This window comes from Ceratotherium simum, chromosome 2 (genome assembly GCF_057802395.1).
Source record: "Ceratotherium simum simum isolate JZ-2026a chromosome 2, ASM5780239v1, whole genome shotgun sequence".
NCBI lineage: Eukaryota > Metazoa > Chordata > Mammalia > Perissodactyla > Rhinocerotidae > Ceratotherium > Ceratotherium simum.
This window is the reverse complement of record NC_141901.1, coordinates 26123136-26145168: the sequence shown is the minus strand read 5'-3', so window position 1 is coordinate 26145168 and position 22033 is coordinate 26123136. Positions and strand designations below refer to the sequence as shown.

Genomic DNA, 22033 nt, shown 5'->3' with positions numbered 1-22033 from the left:
ACTGTGAGTATATAAGCATTCCAGGACAGATGCCAGGTTCTCCACTTTTTGTATCTCTTGTTCCCCTTTCCCAGTAGACTGTGCTTACACTAGGTTCCTAAAAATGATTTGACCCATCGTATAATCATTCAGTTAATTAACAAGCTTTTCTTGAACATCCAGTATATGCTGGTTTCTTGGGAGATACAATGCTGAATATATACGTAGTCCCTGTCAGAAAGGAGCCCAAAGTTTAGTGGAGAGGCAGCTCAGTAACCTACAATTAAAGCACCATGTGGTAAGTTGCCATGAGAAAGTTAACCATAGTGCATTGTTGGAGCATAGACGAGGGACAGTGAGACCAGACTGTTAACTTCCTGGGAGAGGGCTTACCTGAGCTGAGACCTGAAGGGTAGGTCATCGTTATCATGATGTTTGAGGGATAAGTTTCTCCAAGTAGACGGAGCAAAGGGCGGAAGTTCTAGCTGTTATGGGCACAGCATGTTTGGGTGGATGTCACAGAGGTCAGCATGGCTGTATTACAGAACTGGGGAGAAAAGTTAGGTAGGATGATGAAGGGGTGGGCAGGGCCAGATGTGTAGAGCTGCATGAATCTTGCTGAGAATGTTTCTCTGGAATGCTAAGGGGAAAACATGAAAAGTATTAAATGGGGGAGTGACATGATCAGATGTGGTCTTGAAAATATTACTTTGGTGCTATGAAGAGGGGACAGAGTGGAGGGAACAAGTCTAAATGTGCAGAGAATAGTCCTCAGGAGGAAGTAAGTCCAGCCCAGAGTACAGGGAGGAAAAAGATGTTCAGTAACCCCAGGTTTTTCCTGGATAACAAGGGCTAGTTGATATGCTGCTGCTGAGACTCTTCCATGATCTTCATAGAATCTGCTTCATGTGTAGATGTAGACCTCAGAGCTGAGAGCAAATTAGCTAAGAATGCCATCCATGTGTGTGATAAAACAATGCTCCCGGCACACTCTCACTAGGAGGTAAGTGGTGGGGCTGGGAGACGTGGTAATTCCTTAGAACAGGGGTCAGCAAACTGTGGCCTGTGGACCAAAGCTGGCCCTCCACCTGTTTTTGAAGGTAGAGTTTTGTTGGAACATGGCCACACCTGTTCGTTTGTATGTTGTCTTTGACTGCTTTCAAGCCTCACCGTCAGAGCTGAGTAGCTGCCACTGAGACTGTATGGCCCACAACGCTGAAAATATTTACCATCTAGCCCTTTTATAAAAGTTTGCTAACCCTTGTTTCAGTAGGATGATTTTTCTTTTCTTTTTTTTGTGAGGAAGACTAGCCCTGAGCTAACATCTGTTGCCAATCTTTCTCTTTTTGCTGAGGAAGACTGACCCTGGGCTAACATCTGTGCCCATCTTCCTCTACTTTACATGGGACGCCGCCACAGCATGGCTTGACAAGCAGTGTGTCAGTCCACGCCCGGGACTGCACGGGATCCGAACCCGTGAACCCTGGGCTGCTGCAGCAGAGCTCGTGAACTTAACCACTATGCCACCCGGCTGGCCCCAGCAGGATGATTTTGATAGCAATAAGCAGGATGGATTTGGAGGGATGAGTTCAATTTTAGATGCATTAACTTTTCTAACTTTAGACTTTGGGCTTCATTCATCAATCCCTTTGGCTTTCATGATCATATTTAATTCTGATTATATAAAGGAGGACTGACCAGCCCAAGATCACATAATGGTAGGTGACAGAACTGAACTCAAGCCTGGATCTCCTGAGTGTGAGCACATTCTGGTTTCTGCCACACACAGCACACCACTGGCTCTGTTGGCCACTTCAAGGATTTTCTCACTTTCTCTGCATTGTGATGGACACAAACTCGGGGTGAAAGTAGTGTCTTCTGGAAACAGACAAGTCTTCCTCTGGGGCCGTCCGTCGTAATTACTTATCTCTGTGTTCTTGGTGCCCTTTACTAGATGGAACTTAAAGCCCAAGGATCTCTGCCTTAGTGATGTTAATTCCCTCAGTTAACTCTCTGGGAATCTCCACCCATTCTCCCTTCAAGGCCCCAGAGAAGTGTAGCAATGAATGTCAGATTTAGCTCTATTGAGTCAATGGAAGTAGTTGAACATTCTAGTTTGGCTGCAGCTCTTCCTGAACCCCGAGGAATTTAATTTTGCAATTCTAAGGTCCTGAACCCTCCTTCTGGTAGGTCCTGAGCCAAGATTGGCCGCACCAAGGAGACCTCTATTAAGTTCCTTCAGTTCCTGATCGTGTTTATGGATGGTAATAAATTTGCTGGTCAGAGCAGATTTCATCATTAAGTAAATAACCATTTTGGCCTCTGTATCGATCTTAACAGAAAGATGAGTTCATACAAACGGAAAGAATTAGTGAATTAAAAAAAAATTCAGATGCCAAATCCTGCAGACTGTCAGGATTAACTTTTCAGGGAGCACTTTATATAATAAGATTCTCTCCAAAGCCAATTTTTACCCTCTTATTTCCAGCCATTGCTGACATTTGCCCCCAGGATGAAATTGGAATGCTAAAACAGCAGATTTCCTGAAGTGTCTGCTCAAGGAGGCAGGAGAGGTCGGAGTAGGGCGAGGTCTTGCTGGAGGACCAGACCCGACAGAGTTCTCTGTGATACCAGCAACACCCTGCAGACGAAGAGTTAGTTAAGGAAGGCCTTGTTTTGCCTTAAAAACTCAAGTTTGGAATGTAAAATGGTACAGCCACTGTGGAAAACAGTTTAGTGGTTGCTCAGAAGGTTAAACTGAGAACTACCCTATGACTCAACAATTCCACTCCTAGGTATATACCCAAAAGAATTGAAAATGGGTATCAAAACAAATGTTTCTAGATGTTCATAGCATTATTCAAAATAGCCAAAAGGTGGAAACTGCTCAAATGTCCATTAATTGATGAATAGATAAACAAAATGTGGCATATCCCTACAATGGAATATTATTCAGCAGTAAAAAGGAATGGCATTGTTTTGTTTTGGTGAGGAAGATTGGCTCTGAGCTAACATCTATTGCCAATCTTCCTCTTTTTGCTGAGGAATATTAGCCTGAGCTAACATCTGTGCCTATCTTCCTCTATTTTGTATGTGGGATGCTGCCACGCATGGCCTGATGAGCAGTGCATAGATCCATGCTGGTAATTGAACCTGTGAACCCTGGGCCGCTGAAGTGGAGCACGCAAACTTAACCACTACGCCCCCTAAAGGGATGGTATTGTAGTTTTGATGAACAGATTAGTGGTTACCAGAGGGGAAGGGAGTTGAGGGGTGGACAAAAGAGGTAAGGGGGCACATATGTATGGTGATGGATGAAAATTAGACTATTGGTGGTGAACACAAAGCAATCTATACAGAAACTTATAAATAATAATGTACACCTAAATTACACAATGTTATAAACCGTTATGACCTCAATAAAATAACTGGGAAAAAAAGGGATGGCATATTTATACATGTTACAATGTGGATAAACCTCAGAAACATTATGCTAAGTAAAAGAAGCCACGTCACATGTTGTATGATTCCATTTATATAAAATATATAGAATAGGTAAATCCACAGATACAGAAAGCAAATTGGTGGTTGCTAGAAGCTGGGGGAGGGGGGAGGAATAGGGAGTGATTGATTAATGGGTACAGGGTTTCCTTTGGGATGATGAAAATGTTTTGGAACTAGGTCGAGGTGGTGGTTTCACAACATTGTGAACGTACTAATAGCACTGAATTGACTTTAATATGGTTAATTCTATGTCACATTGTGAACGTACTAATAGCACTGAATTGACTTTAATATGGTTAATTCTATGTCATGTGAATTTTACCTTAAAACAACAACCCCCCCGCCCCGCAAAACTCAAGCTTTTTCAGAATCCCTAACATGTGGAATTTCAGTTCTATTAAATCCTGGCAAATAACCTTCTGAAATTTGAATTAAAGATTCAGCTGCTGGTAAGAGCCATGATTTACTGAAAGGTAGGCTAGGCCCTGAGAGACTCTGGGATGAAGAACCAGCGGTGAACTTGGTGTCACTGGTTGTAGCTGCAGGATGAATTTCTTGGCTTCACTTAGGGTGTCTTGGTGGGGACCTTAGGATTTTACTTGGCACTCGGTACTTGAACAACCTTTCAGTCCACTAGGTTGTCTTATTAGATGTGGGTTTGTGTTATCTTCAGCTGAAAAATAGGCTTTAAGCCTGTGGTTTAATTCAGCATTGTCTGAGGAATGCAAGAAAAAGTGCAGGAGGCGAGTCTTGGCCATCCCCCTGTGATAAGAGTTCAGTACCTCGCCTAGGAGGCCAAGCATGAGAGTGCTGTAATCTAGTGAGGTTTAAGGGTGATGAGAATTCAAGGCTAGAACAAGGAAAGATTTGCTCAGTGGTGAGCTAACAACATAAGATCCTCATTCGCCGGGAATCTTTTAACTTCCTGTGCTTGAATTACTAGATGATTTTGAAAAAGATTTGAGCCTCCAGATATAAGTGCACAGGATAAAAAAAAGGTCCTTTGGCAACATTAAGCAATAATTTAGAATTCAAAACATTAGAAATTGAACACTTAGTACACCCATGTTCATAGCAGCATTATTCATAACAGCCAAGAGGTAGAAGCAACCCAAGTGTCCATCGACAGGTGAATGGATAAACAAAGTGTGGTATATCCATACAGTGGAATATTATTCAGCCATACAAAGGAAGGACATTCTAACATGCTACAACACACATGTATCTTGAAGACATTATGCTAAATGAAATAAGCCAGTTATAAAAGGACAAATACTGTATGATTCCACTTATCTGAGGTACCTAGAATAGTCAAATCTATAGAGAAAAAGTAGAAGGTGGTTGCCAGGGGCTGAGATGAGGGGGGAATGGAGAGTTACTGTTTAATGAGCACAGAGTTTCAGTTTTACAAGATGGAAAGAGTTCTTAAGATGGGTGGTGGTGGTGGTTGCATAATAATGTGAATGTACTTAATGCCACTGAGCTGTACACTTAAAAATGGTTAAGATGGTAAATTTTATGTTATATGTGTTTTATCACATAAAGCACAGCCTATGCAGCCTGAGGACCTGGGCTTCCAAGTCAGGCTTTGTCATGTGTTGGCTGTGGGACTGTGGGAATGATGTTTAACCTCTCTGAGGGTAGCTTTCTTATCATGCTGTGGGCAGAATCATACCACATAGTAAATCCATACACTGTAATGGTTTCTTCCCATTCTGGGGAAGAGGGCAGGTGGGATGAGTGGGGAACTTTCTGGAACAGAGCAGGCTGATGGTGTGGGTGTGGCACCTGGAGGCCTGGATTGGTCACATGGCAGTGTGAGCAGGGAGATCACCCCCTCTCCTAATTTGTGGGCACACAGTCAGGACTCAGAGTCCGTGTGTGGATGCCCAGCACTCTTAGTATTTCTTCCCTTTAGCCTGGAAAATAACTGTTTTTTCCACTGAAAATTTTAGACATTGAAAGCACTGAAAGAAATCTCAGACATTGTGCTGGGTCAACCCTTCATTTTACACATGAGAAGCCTCAGGTCCAGGTAGTCAAGGGCCTTGTCCAAGTTCATACGGGGGTGGAAATGTGACGGGAACTTAGGCAGCCCGATTTCACTCCCCCACCACTGGAAAGGCTTCCTGAATGTTGGGCGTTCGTGATACAAATTTGTGGTTAAGTCAAGTTTCTTGCCCTCAGGAACTTACCATTATTTCCCCCCTAGCGAGAAAATACATGAATTAGCTATAATAAAAAGTACTATAGTAAATATGCTGTGGTAAAATGTGTTATAATGAAAGTGCTGGAATTGAGGTGTGAGTGAGAGAAGGAGGTGCAGTGAGGTCCACCTGGAAGGGTGGGGAGGGCTTCACACTTGAGCTGACATCTTTGTGGTTATGAGGGCATTGAGGAAGCACCTCTGGGTTGGAGACAGTTCGGTCAGATAGTGGTGTGTGTGTGTGTGTGTGTCTCTCTCTTTCTCTCTCTGGGTGTTTGGGTGTCTGTGTCTGGGTGTGTCAGGGGAGTCCATGTAGAGAGGTCAGCACAAGTAGAAACTTCTTGGAAAAGAGCTTCCTCCTTGGTATTAGACAGGGCCGGGTTTGAAACCCAGCTCTGCCCCCTGCTAGTTTTGAACAAATAGTTTGCTTACTCTGACTTTCAATGAACTCCTCTGTAACACGGAGTTTAAACAAACAAACAAAAACTCCTTTAAGGATGTTGTGAGGTTATCATTAGGGAACACATACCTGGAATGTTAATCAGCAATTTGTATGAGAAGGAAAGGTCTCAGTTACACTAATATATGTGGTTGAATTACTCCATTGTTACCTCTCCTGCTTTGCCGTTGGTTTTCAGAGTGTCTTGATTGTGGGGTGTCCGTGTGGTGCTGTGAGCTCCCAGGGTGAGGAGTTAGAGATTTTCCCACAATGCCTGGTGTAGAACTCTCCAGTTAAGAACACCAGGCCCAGACCCTTTCTTTTATTAAGAGCAGGAAACCCAGTGTTTCCCCAGGAAGGTAGAATGACTACTTAAGAGACCCAGAACTGTTGCATCCTTCAGAGTTCTCAGTATTGCCAGGTTGCAGATTGAAAGCCTCAGAATGAATAACTGTACTTGTTAATTTATTCAGCCCAGTAAATTCTTAACTCTAGGTGCTCGGAGCTTACCATGGTAACCAGGGTGATGGTTGCTCTGTTTGTGAATATCAGGTGGTCAGCTTTAGCGTGTCCCTGCCTGGGAGTGGTCTGGAGTGGGGTGAGCTGTTAAGGATTCTCTGGGCTTGTGAACATTCAGCTGTAGGGAGGCATAATGAGTGATGTAGATCTTTACTACTGGAAGTGTGGTGCCCAGGCCAGTGGCGTCACATTGCATTGCTTGGGAGCTTGTTAGAAATACAGCATCCCAGGCTTCTCTCTAGACTTTCTGAATCAGAATCTGCATTTTAGTAAGATCTGTAGGTGCTTCGTGTGCACACTGAAGTTTCAGAAGCACTGATGTCACAGATTGGATGTGGATTATTTTTCCTTGGAGCTCAGTTTCCCCTTTCTCCGTGGAGGAGCCTTCCTGGTTCTGTCTGGCTAGAATTTATCCCGAGTTTATGTCTGACTCCTTTACAGAACTGAAGAAGAGGTTTCTAGTTGACTAAGAACTGTAGTGTCAAGAAAGGAAGTGGGGAAGGAACAGAATATGAAAAAGTTGTTCACCTGAGCTAAAGTCCGTTGCCAATCTTCCTCTTTTTGTATGTGAGCCACTGCCATAGCATGGCCACTGATAGATGAGTGGTGTAGGTCCGCACCTGGGAACTGAACCCGGGCTTCCGAAGCCGAGCACGCCGAACTTAACCACTAGGCCACCGGGGCTGGCCCTGAAAAAGTTGTTCTTGTTTTGAAACTTTAACATTTACCTTGAAATGTGTGATTGAGTTCAGAGTCTAGAAAGCTTTTGCTTATGGAAGTGGGAGAGCCAACATTTTTCTTACCCAAATCATTAACCACTATTTCTTGGCCCTCTTGTTCTATTCATTGCCTCAGCTTTTCTGTCCAGTCATTTTCTTTAGGTAAATATTTTAAATGGAGAAGGATAGACATGAGAGAAATGTTTTTATTTCCTTTAAATGTATATTTTCTGAAAGAATTAGTGATGAAAGACTTGTTTGCGAATGGGATTTTACCAGCACAGAGTTTTCAGTAGTCCTAGGCCTTCTGGTGAAACATAAAGATTTTTTTTGATTTCTTATGTTTTATGAGATATTATATCATTTTTTCCCCCTAAAAAATGAAAACTGGAAACGTTTTGAAGCATAAGTAAGCCTGGGGTCATGAATTCTAAATGTAATTCTTAGTGTTCAAAAATATTATTTATATTAAAAAAGCTAAAATGTTGAAACATTTTTGAGAAGGGTATTAAAAAATTCAATCTTGGCTTTTAGTGTCTTTTTTATCTGTATCCCTTTTACAATAGTGACATTTTTCTGGCATGGCCTCATCACATGCCCTTTGAACTTGTTTGCCTTTATTCAGTTAATTGATTCTCCATTAATCTGGAATTTTTGAGATGGGGAAATGAGCTCCAGATCAGGGATCAAGAGCTAGGTTAAAGGTTTGAGTTCTCTGCTCTGCTCCTTCCTAGCTATGTTGTGTGGGCACGTCCTGGGCCCTCACATAGTCATCTCTAAATGGAAGGAATCAGACTGGATCCATGATTTCCTGGGGGTGGGGGCTCTGTGAGAAGAGAGTGTGTGTATCAGGATCTTGCATGTGGGGAGCGTGTGTTGTTTGAGAATGCAGAGTATTGTATTTCTTTATTTGAAAAATGGAAAAAAAAATCTCTCTCTTTTTTTTTTAACAAGTGGTACCATGTAAACCATGATATAATCTTGGCTGGTTAAGACAGGATGGGAAGCACATGGGACTAGCAGTTCATTGCAGATAACAATTTTTAGTGAGTATTGCATACCAGGCACTGTTTTAAACTTTTGATTTACATATGATCTCATTTAAACCTCACAATCCCTAGAAGATTGGTACTGTTATCATATGAACAGACAGAGCAGAAAAGTGAAGTATCTCGCTCAAGGTCATCACAGCCAGTATGTAGGTAGATCTGGGATCCACACCAAGCTGAGCCTGCAACGTTGGCTGCTAGTTTTGCTGCCTCTGTGTTCATAGTCTGATATAAATCAAGATCAATTTTATGTATATTTTACTTTCTGACCAAAGAATGTTTTATAATACGTGTAACTGGAATGAAATTGCCCCTTAATCCTCAGGTGCAAAAAAAAAAAAAAAAAAAATCACATATCCTTGACTCTAGGTGCTCAGAGCTTTCCATGGTGAACAGGATGGTGGTTGCTCTGTTTGTGAATATCAGGTGGTCAGCTTTAGTGTGTCCCTCCCTGGGAATGGTCTAGGGTGGGGTGAGCCACTAAATTTGGCTTAGAGTTTCACTTACAGAGACTGGTGAGTTGTTCAGTATCAATAGTCACTGGAGGATTCCTTCATTACCCATGCAATTTGGCTAGAAAATTCTGAGTGCCTCAAATCCTCACTCCATCATAGTGGTGCCGAGATGCTCATTGGCCAAGCCTGCACTGCCCATTTGAGAGTGGCCAATCACTGTGTTTATTCTCTCCATGCTCAGCTTGGCTGCCATGATCTCCCTGGGGCTCCTGAGGCCAAGGCTCTTAGGTATTAGCCCCCAGGCATCCATATGTCCAGTCTTGCCAGAGGTTTTCACATGCCCCTGCCAGGGAGCCACATAGATACAGAGCCTGGTACAGACATAGGCACGAGGTGCTAATGGACACAGAGCTTCCCGAGGGGAAGGGAAGTATACCTTTCATCCTTTCCTTATCGTCTTACAGGGAATTAATTTCTCTATCAAATTATCCTCCTGCCTGTAAATGACAGCAAGATTTAACATGACTGACCTTAAGCAATTTTATTAGTGTCCAATTTACATTTCTGTTGTTAGTGAAGGCATCTAGGTGACTAAACTGAGATAACCCCAATTCGTTATCTATGTGATGCTGGGTCAATGAATGGAATTCTTGAAGCCTCTGTTTCATCTTTTATAAAATGGGGATAATAATAGTTTTTATCCCACAGAGGGTCCTGGGGGATCAGCTTTAACAAAGACATTTGTTTGGAGAATGGCAATGAGACCAGCCAAGCTGGAGAGGAGAGATCAAGTGGGAGGGGCTCGTGGTGGGGTGAAGGCTGGAAGTGTTGTTTAACTGCCATTTTATAGAGTTTGGATTCACACTGGCCTTCTTTCCAGTTGTTTCATTAACTGGAGTTTGTGTTCTGCCTCAGACATGTACTGAAATCCCTCTGATAAGCTCCTTTTCTGGCCTGTTTTAGGACCCGACTGACTTTGAGTGGAGCTTCTGGATGGAGTGGGGGAAGCAGTGGCTGGTGTGGCTTCTCCTCGGCCATGCGGCTGTGTCTCAGATGGCCAACCTGCTTGCAAGGAAGGTATGATTATGTGCATCATTTCCTTTTAAGCCTCTTTCTCCTTTGCTTTTTGTGAAGAAAGAGTCCTGCGCTAGGAATCAGGACACATGGATATTAGCCTTGGAAGCCTGGAAAAGATGAGAAAGATTTGTTAATGACCAATAAGACATTTAAGATAAAGGTTCCATACATTCTTATCCTGCACTTACTTCTTCCAAGTTATTTTTCAAACCAATGAATTTGAAGGTTTTAGAGTAAAACTAACTTCAGATGGTGTTCTTTAAGATCATTCCTTATCAAATGATCTTATAAAAAACCCACCTGTTGTTGAGAATCTATGTGATTTCACTTCAAGTTCAGAAGACACTAAAGTGAATGATTTCATTACAAAATGGGAATAATTTTAATGTCAAGTAACTTATGCTATGGTAGCTGTTGTAGATCTGAATTCCAGTAGTATTTCACTCTTGCCTTGGCCTGGAATAGAGAACAACAGATTCTTCCAAGTGGATGTTTGAAAAATGCTTTTGCATGAGGCAGAACTGAGCACATCTTCATGTGTTTAGCTACCAAGGGACCTGAGATACTGCAGGAGGATCTTACTGTAGTGTGGGGGCCAGGCTTTGTCCAGCATCCTCTGATACATGCTTCTTGCCTCTGTAGATTCCTAATCTGAAAAATATGTGCTTGGAAATCTATCCAGTAAAAACAAAGCACGACCAAAAACTGACTTGGAAGTCAACCCAGAAAAAATGTTTAATTCTTAGAGGTTCTTGGAGGTGAAGACACTTAAGGGACAGAAGCAGCAGGAGCCTCTGGGCAAGAGAGACCAGAATGTGAGACTGAGAACACAGGGTGTCATGTGGTTAGAGATGAGCACCCGATTCGGGCTATTTTTTGGCTGTTTCCTGAAAATTGGTACTATCTAGGTTGCTTCTCATCCTGGAATATAGCAAATCCCAACAGCACACTCACTTTCTTTGTTTTAAATATGATATTGATTATTTTTTTGTACTCAAGTGGTTTGCATCTTCTAAAGTGGCAAAAACTAGGGCCGGCCCTGTGGCTTAGCGGTTAAGCGCGCGCGCTCCGCTGCTGGCTGCCCGGGGTTCAGATCCCGGGCGCGCACCGACGCACCGCTTCTCTCGCCATGCTGAGGCCGCATCCCACATACAGCAACTAGAAGGATGTGCAGCTATGACATACAACTATTTACTGGGGCTTTGGGGGGGAAAATAAATGAACAAATAAAATCTTTAAAGTGGCAGAAACTAAAATATTAGATGCTGTCAGATCTGAATATATTTAAAAATTTCACATAACTTCCTTTTCAGTTTATTGAGATGTAATTGACATACAGCACTGTGTAAGTTTAAGGTGTACAGCATAATGACTTGACTATTATATGTTGTCAAACGATTACCACAATAAGTTTAGATAACATCCATCATCTCATATAGATACAAGGAAAAAAAGAGAAAAAAGAAAAAAATTTTTTTCCTTGTGATTAGAACCTTTAGGATCTACTCTCTTAGCAACTTTCAAATACATCACACAGCAGTGTTAACTATAGTCATCGTGTTGTACATTACATCCCCGCACTTATTTATCTTATATCTGGAAGTTTGTACTTTTTGACCCCCTTCATCCAATTTCATATAACTTTCTGAGCAGGCCTAATAATCAGTAATACATTTTTTGTGTTCCTAAACTGGTAATGAATATATCTACCTCAGCCTTCCTTAATGAATTTCTTTTCTTCCAGTTTGGTGTTTTTTTAAGATTTCAAATTTTCTAGAAATTTAACATTTTTATTTCTAACACAAAGTTTTTCTGCCCATAGGTAGATGACTTACTACCCTTAGGTCTCAATTTTCCCAACTGTAAAATGAATAGCTTAATACCTGTCTTTTCTGCCTCTGTGAGAGGAAGATGAAATACTTTGAGGTGGATCTCTGAATGCATCCAGTCTCATACCACTGCTGTGGTTAAGGGCCCATTGCGGTGTAGTGGGAGAGCACTGGACGATGTACAACTCATGCTTGGTCCTGGCCTTTCTCACTGAGTAGCTTTCTAACCTTAGGAAAGCTTTCACTACTGAATCTTTTTTTGTGTGTGTGTGAGGAAGATCAGCCCTGAGCTAACATCCCTGCTAATCTTCCTCTTTTTGCTGAGGAAGACTGGCTCTGAGCTAACATCTATTGCCAATCCTCCTCCTTTTTTCCCCCCCTTTTCTCCCCAAAGCCCCAGTAGATAGTTGTATGTCATAGTTGCACATCCTTCTAGTTGCTGTATGTGGGACGCAGCCTCAGCATGGCAAGCGGTGCATCGGTGCGCGCCCGGGATCCGAACCCGGGCCGCCAGTAGTGGAGTGTGCACAGTTAACTGCTAAGCCACGGGGCCGGCCCCTCACTACTGAATCTTAATTCATCATTTTCTGTAAAGTAAGGTTGATGAAACAGTATTATCCTTTTGTTCCTCCCTTAGAAAATGGTGAACTTCATTTGTTAGAAATTTCATTCAAAAGTAGGGATAAAACCTGGAAAAGGTAGGACAAAGAGAAAGCAAAAAAAGAAATGGCAGAAATAAATGTAAATATGTCAGTAATCACAATCAGTGTAAATGGACCCAGTTTCTACCCACACGCCTCAGAAAAAGATTGTCAGGCTGGATAGAAGAAAAACAAACAGAAATAAAGGAAAATAAAGAAATAAAACGGAGTCCAGACATGTGCTTCTTAGCAAGATAGACTTAAAACAGAAGGACAGAGAAAGTTTGAAAGTGAAGGGATGGGAAAAGATGTTCCAGGCGGATATGAGACTCTCATCTCCCCCACCATCCCAAGTACTGGTGCAGTTTTATTAACGGCCGGCAAAGAGCATTATTAGTGACAAAGAGGGTTATTGTTTAGTGATAAAGTGTTCATTTAATTAGGAAGATATTACAATACTATTTCTTTGTAAAATATATGAAGCAAAAGTTGACCAGTAAATAGATAAATAGATAAATCTATGATTGTAGGGAGAGATTTTAGCATAATTTCATCACTAATTGATATATAGAAAAAAATAAGGAACAATACAATTAATAAGCTTAATATAAAAAAATATGTAAATTATTGCATCTAACACTGGATAATTTACATTCTTTTAAAGAACACATAGAGTATTTATAAAAATTGACCACATACTGGACCATGAACTAATTTTCAACACATTTCAAAGGATGTGTTTTATATGGGTTACCTTCTGTAATCCCAGTGCAATTAAGTTGGAAACCAAGATGACCTGAAAACTCTAATTCATTTAGAAATTAAAAAAGAAAACATACTTTTTTTTTAAATAACTCATAGGTCAACAAAGAGATCATACTGGAAATTAGAAAATAGAAACGAATGAGAAATATATTACATATCAAAACTTGTAGGATGCAGCTAGACTGGTACTTAATTAGAAACCATAACCCTATATGCTCATATTAAAAATGAAGAAAGGGGCCAGCCCCGTGGCTTAGCGGTTAAGTGCGCGCGCTCCGCTACTGGCGGCCCGGGTTCAGATCCCGGGTGCGCACCGACACACTGCTTCTCCGGCCATGCTGAGGCCGCATCCCACATACAGCAACTGGAAGGATGTGCAACTATGACATACAACTACCTACTGGGACTTTGGGGAAAAAAAAGGAGGAGGATTGGCAATAGATGTTAGCTCAGGGCCGGTCTTCCTCAGCAAAAAGAGGAGGATTAGCATGGATGTTAGCTCAGGGCTGATCTTCCTCACAAAAAAAAAAAAATGAAGAAAGGCTGAAAATTAATGAACTAAGCATACAACTTCAGAAGTTAGGAAAGAACAGTGAAAAAAGGAAACAAAAAAGGAAAAGGAAAGAAAGAACAAAAATAGCAGATATTAATGAAATAATCAATGGCAAGATTGGTCAGGAAAAAAAAGAAAATGCACAAATAACCATTATTAGGTATGGAAAAGCCGATGAAAAAATATAGTAAGAGGATATTTGGCATAACTTTATGCCAATAATTTTGAAAACTTTGGCAAAGCAAATTTCTAGAAAATTTAACTTAGCAAAACTGACTCATGAAGAAATAGAAAGACCAAACAGTACTATAACAGTTAAAAGAAATTGAATCAGTAGTTAAAAATCTATTTGTAGGGCCGGCCCCGTGGCTTAGCGGTTAAGTGCATGCGCTCCGCTGCCGGCGGCCCGGGTTCGGATCCCGGGTGAGCACCGAGGCACCACTCCTCCAGCCATGCTGAGGCCGCGTCCCACATACAGCAACTAGAAGGATGTGCAGTTATGACAGACAACTATGTACTGGGGCTTTGGGGGAAAAATAAATAAATAAAATCTTAAAAAAAAAAAAAAATCTATTTGTAAAGGAAACACTAGTCTAACACACCACTTCTGCCCAACATCTGAGGCAAAAATTATTTAAATCTTTCTCAGGCTTTTTCAGAAAAGAGAAAAAAGGAACATTCATTTTCTGAAGACAGTGTAAAATTGATACCAAAATCAGAGGATATGCCCTACCAGATATTATGACTTACAAAGATATAATAATTAGGACATTGTTGTATTGGCACCAGGATAGACAAATAGACTAATGGAACAGAATAGAGTTTAGAAAATACCTGTATGTAGGTGGAAACTTGATTTATGACAGAACTGGCATTTCAGATCAGTGTGGAAAAGATGAACTAGTCAGTAAACAATGCTGATGCAATTGTTTAGTCATATTGAAAAGTGAATTGAATACTTGGCCCATACCGTATATAATCATATTCAAGGTGAATTAAGGACTTAAAACGAAAAACAAAAGTATAAAACTTTTAGAAAGCATGATATAGGAGAATATCTCTTGATGTTAGAAGGGAGCAAGATTTCTTAAACAAGACATAAAAAGTATAAATTGTAAAGGAAAAAATTGATGTTTAACTACCATTAAAAATAAGAACTTATCAATGTATGATAATATATAATAATCAATGTATATCTTTGGATGTATCCAAAGACACAATGAAGAAAGTGAAAAAGCAAGTCACTAATTGAAAAGCGATTTGCAACCTGACAAAGGATTAGCATTTGAAATAGATAAAGAAATTTCTTAAGAAAAAGACAAATCACCCAGTGGAAAAATGGTGCAAGATGTGAAAAGGAATTTTCAGAAGAGGAAACACAAATAACCAGTAAATTTATGAAAGCATGTTAAACTTCATTAGTAATCAAGAAAATGTATCTTAAAACTACAAGATATTATTTCAACTTTCTAGTTTGGCAGAGACAAAACAAAATAAAAATCCCTTGACAATATCAAGTAACCAGCCACTTGAACTCATACGGAGAGGTTGCAAATATGTGTTGGTACAGCCTCTTTGTAATACATTACCTGGTAAAGTCAAAGAGGTGCGTAGCCCACAGCTACCAGTGCTAATCCTGACATATTCCCTGGAGAAGCTCTTTCTGAATTTTTAGATCACAACATTGAGCTAATGAGGCAAGTTGCAGAGGAATCTATCAGATATGATTCTATGTATATCAAGCTCAGAAGTGTGCAAACTAAATGATACATTTACATGTGGAAAACTACAAAGAAAGATGAGATAACCATTGAAATAAAATTCAGGATAGTGGTTATGTCTGGTTGGGGAGGGAAGTGGATAGATCAGGGGTAGCTGCCCAGGGCCCCTTAAAGCACTGACTGCCTTGTCTCTCAAGCTGATGGTGGGCGTGCAGGTGCTAGTTCATTATTCTTTATACCTCACAGACTTTATCAATATTCCTGTCTCTGGCTTTGATATTTGATATATTTTTAACTGAACATGTAGAAGAATGAAGTGATGGGCAGAAGGAAAGGTGAGGTTGCCCTGGGTACACTGAGTTTTTCATCTCCTGCCCTCCCCACGACTCTGCCGTGTGCGTCAGGACCAACGTGGCCCCATCTGATTGATCTCTTTTGCCTCTCACTCTTTCTTGCTACTTCTTGTTTGCTTCCTATAGATCAGTGTTCCTCTAGCTTTTTTTCATTATTGCCCCCCCAAGCCTTTTTAGCTATTTTTTCCCCAGTTGTCACTTCCTTTCTATGAAATTTTAATATCACAGATATAGTGAATATCCTTTTATGTGCTGTATGCATGCCTGTGCTTTATGCCTAAAGACTAAGTTTTTCTTGTCTCCAAGAACCAATTCCCCCCTCCCATGGAGGAGATATAGCCCCTGTTGAGAATGCGAAATGTAGATGAACTTGCTGTTCTTAACTTGCTGTTCTTGACTTGATGCTCCTCTGTCTTTCCATACTTCCTGTTTTTGGCTCCTGTTTTTCACCTCCCACCATCAGAAATCGACCTAGGTGAGGATAGAGATGTTCCTCCACTTAATTTGCTTGTAACTTTGAGTTAAGGCTCTTTCCATCTCAGGAGGTGGTGTTCGGAGTGGTTTAGAGCACTTGGGTGAATCCCAGCTTTGCCATTTTTAAGCCATGCAGTCTTAAGCAAGTTACTTCATATCTTTGAGCCTGTTTCATTTGTGCAATACGGATGGCACCACTTGCTTCTTGGGGTAGTGGGGAGGGCCTGATGTTTTTCAAGGTTATGCTTTTGTATGATGAAAGCCGAGTCAGTAGTGGCTGCTGCTGTAGTCTGCTGGCATTTGTGGCGTGCAGCGACTGTGGTCTGCGTGTGTTCCTGGGAGCAGTCCCCTCCATGGTGTTCAAGAAAGGAGGCAACTGTCTTGGGATTCCAAAACCTCCGAGGGCAGAGACTGTCTGTTCAGCCATACCAACCTTCTTCTCATGAGTGTCTCTCTCTGACTCTATTTCAAGCTTGTGCTGGGTCCTGGGGGAAAGGATTGGGAGACACAGCCCCTTCCCTCAGGGAGTTGAGTGAGAAGTTACAGAGGAAACCAAATACTGATCTGGATCCTGGACCTGATGGTGGTGGGTTGGGTGCCTGGGATAAAGAGTGGGCCACGTCTGCCTTGGGGTATCAGGGAAGGCCCCAAAGGAGGTGGCTTTTGAGCTGCGGTTTGGGGGAAGTGGAGTTGTTGGCTTATTCCAGCTTTCTGCATCTCGTTATTGGCTTGGGTGGACAGATGAACTCGTCTTTTTATCTGCAGAGCACATCTTACCTAAAGTCAGTAGTAGGTGTTCTTCACGTTTTTCTTGGAATGAGGCAGAGCTGTGTGTCTCCCTCATCCCCTTTGTGACCACAGGTTTGATTTGTGCGACAGCTGGTGGGCAGGGCTCTGGTTGTGGCTGTGGCACAGTGCTTTCTTTGTCTGAGTCTGCTTGGCCCTTATATAAGTATGAACCACAGCTTTGGCCCCATTAGCTCCGTGCTTTCACCACCTGGACTGAGTGTTCCAGATGGCCTTAATTTGGGTGGATGTTTTTGGTTCTTATTCAGGGCAGAAGCTTTGGGCTGCAGTTGTCTTTTATTTCCCCATCCTTGGAGGCATCGTGAGCTATGGACAATGCTGTGCAGGGACAGGCATTAGCAATTCTTGCTGTTACAACCCTTTAACCTCCAAGGATGCATCCCATCTCCATCTAGTATCTAATCTCATCTTTTCCTTTGCTAGCCCCACCTCCTCCCGGAGAAAGGCAGGTTATTTTCAAAAGCGTGATTTTCTTTTTCTTTCTTTTTTCTTTTTGCCGTGACAAGTAGTAAAACTTTCCACTGAGCTCTTTGGCTGAGGTTAAACGCCTTTTCTCTGGGTAGGCCTCTCTCCTTGGGTTTTGGCGGGACTGTGTCAGGGGCCAGCGCCCTGGGAAAGGAGGTTGAGTAACACCTCTGAGCTTTGGCTGTGGGTTTGTTATGATTGGATTGTGTGTGTGGTGGGTCAGACAGTTGCCTCCTTTCTTGAACACCCCTGTGGCCTCACCACCACCTGAGACATTGTGTTCTCTGCCCTCAGAACTAAAAATACCCCTGCATGAACTTTTTGAGAAGGCTGGCCTGGTGTGGGGGCAGAGGGTGGGTGCTGTTGTAACCGCAGAGCAGTTTCCATTGTGCCTCTGACTGGGAGAACCCACACTGTTAGCACCAGGCCTGACCAGGTGAGGTCATTGGCCACAGGACTGAAAAGCACGGTCCCATGGCATTGACTGAGATGAGTAAACTGACCTCTGGAAAGCTGTGGTGAACAGGCGCTCCCTTCCAGCATATTATCGAAACCACACACCTAATAGGAATCTCATACACTAATGGTTTTCCTGGAACCAGACTCTTGTACCTCCATCAGTGCCTATCTAAGGAGGGATGAAATTTGCTTTGTATAGTCCCAGTGGCCTTTGCTCCCAGGAAAAGCAGGCTAGAATGAGTTGTTTGGACTCTGGGATAGTTTTGTTTTTTCCTTGTTTGGGAAGATATATATGTATTTTTTCAGTAGCAGCTGCAATTGATTATGTACTATGTAATAAATTATGCCATGCATAAGGATTATTAATTGACTCCTTTTATTTATTTCTTAAACAATGCCCCCTCTGAGTGGTTTCTGGGAAGATGTGCAAAAAGAATTAATACACAACAAAGTCTGGTGCTGTTGCCAACAGGAGTCCTCACCAAGGCTTTACACTTTTGCTCTTCCCTGCAGAGGTAAGCTAATGAGGGAAACCACTCAGGCACATCCTATCATCACTCAGTGCCCACAGCACAGAGCGAGCTAAACTAGAAAAGTAGAGATGGTGTGAGCAGGGGTGTTGTCAGCCAGCTCTTCCTGTGGCTGGGTCCTGACTCCCTATGAAGAAGATTTGAAGAATACAGACTTGCAAAAGAAAAGAGAGCAGATTTTCTCAGGGGTGCTAATTTCAGCCTTGGAAAAATGCCAGCTCAAGTGGTTAGTCTCTCTACAGACTTCACTGGGGTGATAGGCAGCAGGTTCTATCACAGATGTCCACTTTCGTAGGTTGGTGCCTATGTCCTATCAGTTGTGAACTCTTGGAGATTTCTCCCAACACAAGCACAGTTGTCAGAGACCCCTGTGGGTAGAAAACAGGCAGCAGGCAGTGAGATGTGAAATGATTCCCTTCTATTCCATCTGCATTGGCAAATCAGCCTTTGTTTATAAGGGGTTAAATAGTATACGTAGAGACATTGGAAGACAGCAGGTTTTCACATTAGTGGACTAAAAAGCCCCAAATTTTGGTGCCAATTTCTTGTTATTTCTTAGTCATAACTACCAGGTTAAATCCCAAGACTTGGGGATGCGTATCTGTCTACCCACCTACCCATCTGTCCACCCACCCATCCACCCATCCCTGATGCAACTTGTACTGCTAGGCAGTGTCGCTCTTCCGTTCCTAGCCTTCTTTCTGTACTGCTTCTTCCAGTTCTAGGTGTGTGTGTGGGAGGGGCAGTGGTTGGAGGAGATGTGCCTCAAGGGCTGCATTGGCAGTGGGGACTGTCCTGCTCTCACGCCAGTCAGAAAACATGGCTTAGAAGGCTAGTCATACTATATCAGGATTTTAGTGGTGTTTTAGGGATGGAATTTCAATTGCATTTTTATAGACAAAGTATGAAAATCAGTATCTTAGTGGGGTTCAAATTTATACAACCATTTTTTTAATAGGTGATTCTTTTTTTCATCATTCACGTCTTTTCCGTTTTATCACCTGTCCACTGTGAATGTATGTATACAGTTGCCTTTACCCACTGGGGAGAATGAGTGGGTAATATGAGGATCAGTAGAGAAGATGAGGTTAACGTGAGCTGTCTTAGAGGTGATGTCTTAGAGAGTACGGTATTAAGTTTGTCTGTCTGTACAGTTTGGCAGGAGAAAGATGGTGGAGGATGAGAATATGGGACAAACTTGTCTGCCTCCAGGGTGGCTTTCATGAGCACCGTTAAATTCATTAGAGAATCTCTCAAGCAGATGGGGTTTGCACAGCCCTGTTAAGTATTTCCTGAAGTTTCGCTCAGCTTTTTCCAAGGTGAAGCAGCTTCAGTCTGTGGTTAAGTTCCCAGATGAATCCCAGCAGGCAGGCTTTTTCCAAATGGATCAAATAGCACTTAATAAAATTGTAGCTGTGTGTATGTATGTATATGTGTAGCCATGCGTGCACGGAAAAGAATTCTAAGTGGTAAATGCTGTAGGTCATATTGAAAAAGAACCTTTTTTTCTCATTTGTTAAAACTACTCCTTAAAATAGTCTTTGGCAAACTTGTTCCTTATAATTGGACTCTGCCCAGAGGTAAGTGTGGGGGAAGTTTGAAGCAAATTTATGTGGCTGTTTTCTGTGGGTAGTAGAATGGAAAAATAGTAAAAATGAACTGCAGATTTCTCCAATTTTCTTGGAACTTAAAAGTGACGGACCTAGTCTCTCACTTAAAATGTTCTCTCTTGGGCTGGAGAATAGGTTTGGGAAAGAATTGTACTTCAGCCATATTAGAAGAGTTAGCATGTGTGGGTGGGATTTACAATTTACACTCCACGTGTCTTTCCTTGAAAGAAGTCTTTTTGTTTTCACAGGCAGTACCCACTTTTCAACTTGGTGTCTTCCTGGAAACCATATTTTTAAATGCATCCCTAAAAGACACATCATATTTCCCTATAAAAATAACAATTAGTATTTGTAGAGTCCTAACCATGTATGCAGACACTATTGTAAGTATTTTACTCCTATTAATGACTAATCTTCACAACAACCTCACAAAGTAGATACTGTTATTATCCCAATTTTATATATGAAAAAACCGAGGCACAGAGAGATTACATAACTTACCTGGGATCACATAGCTAGTTAATAGGGACACCAGGATTTATTTAGGCTGTTGGGCTTCAAAGCTTGGGTGATTAAACCACTGTATATTGTCTCAAACAACGTTGAAACATTATTGTGGTTTTTAAGTAAGGATTTAGCAGCCAGATATGACCAAGAATATATCATAAAAGCAAAGACATAGTTAATTTATCTATTTGGTTATTCAGTGTCAATAACTATAAAACTTGATAATTAAATAGAAAAATATTCTCTGATTCTCCTAAAATGGGAATAAATATATCAATCCAATTGGCTTTGCAAAGGCCTCAATATCACATGAAGCAGGTAAGATACACTTTTTTTATGACATAAATTTGACTGTAAATAATATGCCAACAAAATAAAAACAAAACTAGACATTTAATTTTAAATCTCTGGCTTAGACTTTAGAAAGCCTTTTGTGGTTTGGATGGCCCAGTTTTCTCAATAAGACTCCATAGAAGTGTGTATCAATACTTCCTTTCGCCTCCACTTTTGCAGGATAGTGTATGCAGGGGGTGGTGTTCTAGGTTGCCAAGTTTTTCCAGCTGTCTTCTGGCTTCCATAGTGTCTGTTGAAAAGTCGTCTTAATATCTTGTTGTTGTGGGATCTGGTGGTCTGGGTGGCTTTGCCAGAAGGCAGGGAAGTGGCTCCTTGCATCAGAGTAGACCTGGTGGAGTTCTGAGGGCCCCAGGGTAGCCAGCCATCACTCTGGGGTTAATGTGAAAGGTCCCTCTGAATCCTGTTTGTCTGTGTTGCACTAAATCCCCAGGGCAGTGAGAATAGTTTGGTTGATGGATCACTAAGCATTATCCTCTTATATGTAGAACCTTCGGTAGCAATGCCCATCAGCTCACTCTCTCTCTTTTCCTCCCTCCTGCCTCCCTCTGTGTCTCTCTCTCTGGGTCCCTCCCTGTTTGCAGCACAGACCCTGGATCCTCACAGCCTATGGAATGTGGGCCTGCTGGTGTGTGCTGGGAGCCCCAGGTGTGGCCATGGTTTTTCTCCACACCATCATCTCCTTCTGTGTAGCCCAGTTCCGGTCACTGCTCCTGTCATGGCTCTGTTCTCTTCTCCTGCTCTCCACACTGAGGCTGCAAGACATGGAGGAAGTTAAGGTAAGTGTCTCTGTCTTACCCTGGGGAAGGAGAAGGTCCCTTTGGCAGTGCCCTCATCTGGGTGGATGCCTTGGTTTTCAGACGCGAGTCCGTTGAGGAACCATGGTGGGGCTCCTCCTAGTGGCCATATGGGGTTGATGCATGTGAACTCTGGTGCTGAATTCTCCACTCTTGTCTTTTGTACCTATGTTTTAGCCCTCTGAGGTTGCACAGGGCTGACCCTGTATCTTTTCTCGCAGTTT

At 42.0% G+C, this 22033-nt stretch overlaps 1 protein-coding gene across 6 annotated transcripts in view; it reads left to right on the top strand.

The window, feature by feature from the left end:
- The window catches only part of HHAT (hedgehog acyltransferase), a 319575-nt gene that overhangs the window by 48579 nt on the left and 248963 nt on the right, over positions 1–22033 (top strand). For all 6 annotated transcript variants that reach the window (XR_015554405.1, XM_087439462.1, XM_087439456.1 and 3 more), the window contains 2 exons: positions 9834–9947; positions 21597–21791. Coding sequence is in view for 5 of the 6 variants with exons in the window: in XM_087439462.1 (XP_087295588.1) it covers positions 9834–9947; positions 21597–21791 (309 nt within the window). In the remaining variant the exon portion in view is untranslated. The remainder of the gene's footprint in view (positions 1–9833; positions 9948–21596; positions 21792–22033) is intronic.